The sequence below is a fragment of the Prunus persica genome, chromosome G3 (genome assembly GCF_000346465.2).
Source record: "Prunus persica cultivar Lovell chromosome G3, Prunus_persica_NCBIv2, whole genome shotgun sequence".
Lineage (NCBI taxonomy): Eukaryota > Viridiplantae > Streptophyta > Magnoliopsida > Rosales > Rosaceae > Prunus > Prunus persica.
In genome coordinates this window covers 25410701-25419278 of record NC_034011.1, presented here as the reverse complement: position 1 = coordinate 25419278, position 8578 = coordinate 25410701, and the positions used below count along the sequence as shown (strand labels likewise).

Sequence of the window (8578 nt, the reverse complement as noted above, 5' to 3'; positions counted from 1 at the left end):
ACACCCCCAACAATACACCCCCTAGTGTGGATGCTCCAAGATTCTAAGAGCATCCACAGTATGAGAGTGTATAATGAGGTGTATGTTAAATATACACCATTTGTGATCGGAATCACCCGCAATGGAGAGGTGTAAACGAGTGTAAATTTGCATCACCACCATGAAATGCACATATACATTTTTTTTTACATCTCTTGCAGGTGAGACCTACATGAAAAAATGTGAACAAAAGTGGAACCTACAGCAAAAAAGGTGAAAGAAATTAATTATACATCTTTAGATTTACATCTTCTCCACTAGAGCAAAAATCACATTTACAATCCCCGGAGGTGTAAAAGGGATGTAAAAGTGACTTTACACCCTTAAAAATACACCCTCCCATTGTGAATGCTCTAAAAATAATAGCCCATCTTATCAAATAATTGAAGACCTTTGCCTCTCACACTTCACCACCAGCCTTTATCCCCAGAGATTGCACTGCCTGTTCCTCCAAATGATAATGGACTGTAGGAGTTTTCGTAAATGACTTGGAATTCCTCAAATTAAAAGTAATTATAGCTTCAACCAGGAGAACCAAGTTTATCGGAAGAAGCTATTTTGTAAAAATATATCTCCATTAGTTTTTGCTTAGAAAATAAATTCTCTTGCGACAAGAATAATGTCTTATAATATAACAGTTAGGCCGATTTGAGTTAAACCATTTATCTATATATATAAAGCAAAAGACAGAGAATGGTGAAACATTCAAAATACCAGAAAATGCCCTTGGTTAATTCAAACATTAAGAATTAAAATTATTAATTAAATGAGGATAATATGGTAAATTCATATTTTTTCATATTAAAAAAAATTGAATTAAAAATAGATAATAGGTTCTATTTTTATGGAACATAACTACCCATATTATCTTTTCTTAATTCTAAAAATAAAATAAAAAATAAAACCAATTGGCACATGCGTGAGCGTGTGCCAAGGGGCTAGTATATATAAAGTAAAAGGCAGAGAATGATGAAACATTCAAAATACCAGAAAATGTCCTTGGTTAATGCAAACATTAAGAATTCAAATTATTAATTAAATGAGGATAATATGGTAAATTCACACTTTTTCATATTTAAAAAAATTAAAAGAAAAAGAAAAGGCAGATAATGGATCCTATTTTTATGGAACATAACTACCCATTATCTTTTTTAATTCTAAAATAAATTTACTTATTTTTTTAAAAAAACCTCTCGGAAGCGCGGAAGCGCGTGCAGAGAGGCTAGTATATATAAAGTAAAAGGCAGAGAATGATGAAACATTCAAAATACCAGAAAATACCTTAGGTTAATACAAATATTAAAAATTAAAATGAATTAATTACTTGAGGATAATATAGTTAATTTAGATTTTTCATATTAAAAAAATTAAAATTAAAAACAAAATCAAACAATGGTCCTTATTTTATAGAACATAACTAACTGCCTATTTTATCTATTTTTAATTCTAAAGAAAAAAAAAACAACAATTGACACACACGTGAGGGAGGGGCTAGTTTTAGACACAAAAAGAAAACAACACATCAATATGACCATATCTAACTAACATACCAAAGAACAATCGTTTATTTAGATCATAAATCCAACGTACTTATACAAAAAAATAATTAATAAAAAAAAATCCCGTAAGAGTTTTGTAGCTCAGATAATTAAGATATTTACGCACTTACTCGAGGTCTTAGTTTGATTTTTCCCTTCCCAATGCTTGAAACAAAAAAAGGTCGAAAAAAAACTTTTTTCAAAATGATTTTCCAATGGGCTAATGCTGTGTTAATGGGTAGCGCTGCTTATTGTTGGGCGGGATCTTTTAATGCAATAAGTCTCATTTCACTCAAGACTGGCCCATCATATGGTCCTAGTTTTGCCGGGCTTCACTTACTTGTTAAACTCAGATTGTGTGTTGTTAGTAGTCCCAATCTGACTAGGAATCCCAAAGCAAACCCTATTTATATTTCAGAACATTAACATTCACAACCCACCACATTAACATTCCAACATGACGAGAAGAGACAAACCTCCCCCGCCTTCAAGCTCCCGAAGGCGCAGCGAAAGAAGAGCTTGTAGAAGAAGACATGTTGCTGATGGTGGCGCTGACAGCTCTGTCCAACTGCCTCGGCCATCGGCACCGAAGACAATTTACAGTTACTTAGAAGGGTTGTACGAGAGAAGAGGATCCGACCGAGAGGAGGCACTCGCTTCAATAATTGGGGTGTTAAATAGCAGATTAGAGCATGACTTTCTAGAAAATAATTTCGCAAGTTTTCTATACAGGGGCTTGAATTCCTTCAAAAAGGGTTCCTCCAAGGAGAAGCAGCTATCACTTCATCTCGTAGGGTTGCTTGCCATGATCGTTGGCTATGAGGATAAAGTGTCTGAAGTGTACAGGGAGTTGCTTCCGGTTCTTTCTAAAGCTCCGAAATCTGGAACCACGGCAGTGAAGGTATTAGACTGTTTGGGCATTGTGGCTTTTTTTGGTGCAACCAACTCAGAGGATATTCAAAATGCAATGCAAATTATATGGAAGTTCATTCACGCTGATCAATCTGATGCAAATGAAGAAAAGCATTCGGCGGCGGTCCTAGTTGCTGCAATAAATGCTTGGTTGTTTCTACTTACGAGCGTGGAAGGATGGAGACTCAGACACAACAACTGGAATGGAGCCATTGATTACTTCTCAACCCTGTTGTTAAAGCATGATGATAAATTAGTCCGTGTGGCTGCTAGTGAAGCACTAGCTTTGATTTTCGAAACCGGTAGTTTGGAAAAGTTCTGGGGAGAAGGAAAGGAACGTAGCTATTCACATATGCAACAATTACTGAGGGAGAGTATCGTTGCAAACGACATCCGCGAAGTTGTGAAATATTTTGGGAATTTTCAATGCCCGGGAACATCATTGACAGTCAATGGAAAAGATCTAAAGCTGTCATCATGGTATCAGAAGATCCAGTTACAGTTTTTGAAGGGTTTTTTAGCTGAAGGGTTCGAACTACAAGTGAAGGAAAATGAAAAATTACAGAATCTGTTCGAGTTCAATCCACATCGAATTATAAATTCAGGCCGAGAATTGTATGTGTCCACCACTGATAAAATCAGTGTCTCTTTCTTTTTACCTGAAGAAAGAGACCCTGAAAAATTAACAAAGGAAGATCGAAAGAAACAAAAGATTTGGAGAAACTCTGTTCTCAAGAAGGCACAGACACAATTAATGACCAAACATCGCCGTTTGTCTGAAGAAATGAACCGCTCCGACTATGATTGACACTGAGAGTGAATGCTAACACATCTTATTTTCATTTTTTCTTTATAGTTAAAAACTGTGCCTTTATATATTCATTTTATTAATTAATAAAGATTACAACCAACGGTTCTGAAAATATTGTTAAGCACAACTTTTGTTAGTCAACTAAGGCTGTGTCTTTGGACCAGGCTGATTGACCAAGGAGTAATAAGCACCTGCGGGCCCCTTAGCCAGCAGGGAAGAGTGGGTCCCTTTCTCCACCACCTTTCCTTTTTCAATCACAACAATAAGATCACAGTTATGTACGGTACTTAACCTGTGGGCCACCACTACGCTAGTCCTCCCCAACCTCAACCGCTCCAGCGCTTCTTGCATCGCCTTCTCCGACTGGCTATCGAGCGCGCTGGTGGCCTCGTCCAATAGCAACACCGCTGGGTTTCTTAGTATTGCCCTGGCTATTGCTATCCGTTGCTTTTGACCCCCAGATAGCTGCACCCCTTTATCCCCACACGACGTGTCGTATCCGTCCTTTAATCCGCTGATAAAATCGTGAGCGTTCGCTGCCTTTGCGGCCTCCGCGATCTCCGTCTCGTCCGTCTCATCGGACGCTCCATATACAATGTTCTCTCTTATGGTCCCACCAAATAACGTTGGCTCTTGGCTGACTAACGCCATGTGTTTCCGCAACGATCTAAGGTTGTACGTCTTTAAATCTCGGCCGTCCATTTCCACCACTCCTTTGATTGGATCGTAGAATCTCTCAATTAATCCGATGATGGTCGATTTGCCTGACCCACTTTGTCCCACCAACGCCGTAGATTTTCCTGCTTCCATCTCAGTCGAAAAGCGTTGGAAGATCAACGCATTGGGTCTAGTTGGGTATGCAAAATCCACGTCACGAAATTGAATTTGACCCGTTATGTTTTCTACTTGCTTCTCTTGAGGAACTTGGGGCTCCATTTTTGTGGTCCGGTCCAAGATACTATAAATGGACCCGATTGCATACAAACCCATGGCAAGGTCTGATGTCATACTTCCAGCATCGGCTATGGTTCGGCCGGTGGTGACCAAAATTGTGATGGTTTCAAAGACTGCTCTTGCTGTGACATGGCCCTTGTTGACAAGCATGCCTCCCCACAAAAAGCTGACACCCCAATTGAGAATTGTGATGCACTGGGCAAACCCGAGCCCAATACCCGCGACCCACGACTGTCTCATGCTCTCTCTACGTGGGCCTTCTTGGGCCTTTTCTAGCATCTTCAGAATTGTGTTCTGGGCTGAGAAGGCAGTGATGGTGCGGATGTTGGAGACTGCCTCGGCAGCAAGCTTGCAACTTTCCTCTTGGGCTTTAATGGCTTTTGTGGACGTTGTTTTGAGTAGGACTCGCTTTGCATACAGGCTGGCAATGACTATGGGTTGGACGGCAATAATGACCACGGCAAGTCTCCATGCTATTATTAGCCCCATTGTCCATGCTATGGCGACGCCTGAGATGGTTTGTATAAGGAGACCCATTCTATCACCCACTAAGGATCTCACCTGCCAATAATAAGAGCATTGTCAAAATCCCATTTGGTTTACAAGCGATAAGTTACAACTTTTTTTCACCAGGATTAGACGCCCGTTGACTAATTTTAAGAAGCTAAACTTTGCTTGTGTTAGATTTTAATAAAAAAAAGATTGTTTGGTATCGAGCACTTTAATATTTCCTTCATCAACAATGTATGAAGTATTGTAAATTGATATCGGGTACCAATCAATGACCAAATGTTTTACCAATAATGTTGAAATAATTAGACCTACCATTTCAGCTTCTTTGGTGAGCCTAGAGCAAATGGCACCGCTGGAGTTTTGTCGGTGCTCGAACCATTCAACTTCAAAAGTGAATATCTTTGAAAGCAGCATCTCCCTAATCCGATTGGTCAAGAGCTCTCCCATGTAAGCGAAGTTGTAATGCTGGATGATATTAATCAGCATTGAGAAAACGGAGAGCCCAAAAAAACACAACGCAAAAGTCCTTATTTTCTCTTCCATCTCATCATGATTTGTCAAGAAAAACACTGATATCGTGGTCCCCATGACGAATCCGTACACCGGCTGAACCGCTCCGAAAAGAACAGCACTCAAACACCCTAAAATCGCTTGCTTCCATTCTGGAAGACTCATAGACATCAATCTCCACAATGAAGCTCTGGGTTTGATCATGTTGTTTGGATTTTCTTTAGCAGTAGCAGCAGTACAGTCCAATCCAGCGTCCTGGGGGGTCGAATTCAATTGGCTCGCAGATGATGGAAGAGCGGGACTATTTATACTGTTGTTGCAGTGACATTGATCTTCTGAAGTTTCTTTTGGAATTTGTTGGAGACGGACAAATGATGCGTAAAGCCCATTTTGGTTTTGTATTAGCTCGTCGTGTGAGCCAGTTTCTGTGACGCTACCATTTTGCATGACGGCAATAACGTCGGCGTTTCGAATGGTGGACAGGCGGTGTGCGATGACTATGGTTGTTCTGCCCATGGCTGCCTTGTAGAGAGCCTCTTGAACAAGCCTCTCTGACTCAGAGTCTAATGCGCTGGTGGCCTCATCAAGAAGAAGGATCTTGGGTTTTCCAACTAATGCTCTTGCGATGGCAATCCTCTGCTTCTGTCCTCCTGACACTTGAATGCCCCTCTCACCAACCTGTTGGATTTGATTTGCTACTATTTATTTAAGCAATATCTTATGGATTTACCAATATATTTATTTATACTAGCAATAGTCGAGCGGACTCACTATCTTGACCAAGTGGCCTAACGATTTGCCAATTTATTTTTACTGTGATAAATTGTTGTTCTACTAATTGCTAGTAGGGAAAGGGAATGAAAATTAACCTGGGTATCATATCCTTGAGGCAGCTGAGATATGAAATTATGAGCATTGCTAGCTTTGGCAGCCTCAATTACTTCCTCACTTGTACCATCTTCCTTGCCAAAGAGTATATTCTCCTTAATGGTGGTTGAGAACAGAGAAGGCTCTTGGCTTACTGCTGCCATTTGTGATCTTAGCCACTTGAGCTGCAGCTTATCAATGGCAATCCCATCTAGAGAAATCTCTCCCTCAAGAGGGTCATAAAACCTTTGCAACAGTGAAATCACTGTGGATTTTCCTGAGCCACTAGGACCTACCAAAGCAACTGTCTTTCCTGCTGGTATGTTTAGGCAAAAGTTGTTTAGTATGATGCCATCAGGCCTTGATGGGTAGGCAAACTTGACCTGTTTAAATTCAACTTCACTTGAAAAATTTTCCAGAATTTTGCCTCCCATGTTGTCTGAATCAATCTGGGGAACTAGTTTTGTAACTTCCATAATACGCTCGCCAGCTGAACATGCTTCAGTTATGTACTTGAGATTTGATAAAGCAGAACCCATTGCCCTGTTTCTCAAAGAACAGAGGAAGTTAACCCATCATTTTAATTAATTAATTTTTTTTATTTACAATTTCTTTTTAAGATCACATAAAATTCCATTTATAAAGTAGAATTGAGAAGAAGTTATTGCTTACAATCCCCCATTGACTATTGAGACGCCAACTGCTAAAACATTTCCTCCGAGCGCGCCGTGGTATATAATCATTCTGCTACCAGAGTAAGACATGACAGCCCAAATGGAAAAGATAGTGCCAGAGCTACCAATGGCCAAGCCTTTAACCAAGCCTTGCCTCAACCCCAACTTAATAGTTCCATGTAGAGCTGCAGAGAATTTTTGAATGGTATTGTTCTCTCCAACAAATGCATAAACAGTCCTAATGGAAGATATTGCCTGCTCTGCTATTGTCCCAGCTTTAATGCACTCTTCTCTTCTCTTTTTTGCTAGTTCTGTTAAAGTTCTTCCACAAATCCAACCAGGAACTACCAGAAGCAAGGAAAATGGGAGCCCCAACATAGCCAGTTCCCACACTATGAAAAATGCTACCGTGTAACCCGCAACGAACGTAGACACTTTGCTTACAAAATCTGGCACCTGATCATTCAAATTCATTATATGAAAAAAGGAGCTGGGACAAAATAATGTTTCTGTTATGTTGTAGCTTAATAGGAATTAGGAAAATTGACTTGAATGTAGAAACCTTTTCACTGAGAACATCTTGAATGATCTGAATATCATTTGAGATACTAGTGACGACCTCCGAGGTGCTGGTTTCATGTAAATCAAAGTAGCCCAAGTCTTGCCTTAACACTGCTTTCAAATACCTGCTTCTCATTCTTGCAGCTTGTCTTTCTGCTGTTCGTGTCCAACAATATCCCTCTAAAATAACAAATTACACTGAGAACACTATTCGGTCTGAACTTGATTTGTATATATCAGTTGTTGCAAAAACAGAACAAAAGAAAACCATGTTCATGTTTATGTAGTTAAATCGATTACGTACCTAAGAAGCAAGCAACCCATGAGGCCAAAGCTAAGTACACAAACGCTAGCATTCCGTTCTGCATGAGGCCATCCACAACAAAATCCAAAGATTGTGATTAGCTTTTTCTGCATCTTTTCAGTGTTTGTGCATGTGTGAATGTGAACAATGAGAAGGTCGAGAGAGAGAGAGAGAGAGAGAGAGAGAGAGAGAGAGAGAGAAACCTTATTGATGTTATGGCGCAAATTACGTGCATCCAAATCTGAGGCTCCAGCTCTGTCTGCTCTGCCCATATTGTTTATCACCCGGCTACATAAAACAATCACCAGACGTGAAGTGAAGCCATCGCCTATGGCTCCAAGCAACCCCAGTGTCATCAACCACTTGTCAACTCCATCCGCATGCATGAAAATGGACCTTATTGACCCATTTTTCTTCTTCTTCTTCTCTACTTCATAACTAGTTTTCTCTGAACTGCTCATTCTCACTCTTTCAGTCTTTCTCAGATAACAAACAACAGGTATAATTAGTAAAATACGTCCTCACACTGCCTCCCTCTCTAATATATAACTTATTTTTCTTTTAGTTTTTTTGTAGGAAGTGCTAAATTTTGACTTTAACCAATGTCAGGCTAAATGCAATGTCAGGCTAAATGTTCACCTTTGGTGGAAGAAAGGAACACAATGCTTTGGTGCTCACCACCTCAGATTGCATATACAACTACAGCTTTTTAATTTTCGTACGGAGACTGATTTGCAGAATTTAAATTGATATCCCGGAATCTAAATCACCTAGTATGAGATCCAATAATTTCGAATTTATTCTAGTGTATTTAGAGCATTTCCAATAGTAGTAACAAATTAAAGTTTGTTGACCTATGTGGCAATTTGAAAAAGTTTATTTGCTACTTGAATAA

General features: G+C 39.6%; 2 protein-coding genes across 2 annotated transcripts; one reads left to right on the top strand and one right to left on the bottom strand.

Moving 5' to 3' along the window:
- LOC18783968 lies at positions 2035-3299 on the top strand. The gene has a single exon (XM_007217719.2). The coding sequence runs from the start codon at positions 2035-2037 to the stop codon at positions 3295-3297; it is 1263 nt and encodes a 420-aa protein (XP_007217781.1). The 3' UTR covers positions 3298-3299.
- On the bottom strand, positions 3339-8161 carry LOC18782837 (ABC transporter B family member 15). Its single transcript, XM_020558948.1, has 7 exons — positions 7887-8161; positions 7684-7741; positions 7381-7559; positions 6817-7274; positions 6147-6687; positions 5080-5955; positions 3339-4815 (listed from the first exon to the last, which is right to left on the bottom strand). The coding sequence occupies exons 1-7, from the start codon at positions 8142-8144 to the stop codon at positions 3442-3444; spliced, it is 3744 nt and encodes a 1247-aa protein (XP_020414537.1). The 5' UTR covers positions 8145-8161; the 3' UTR covers positions 3339-3441.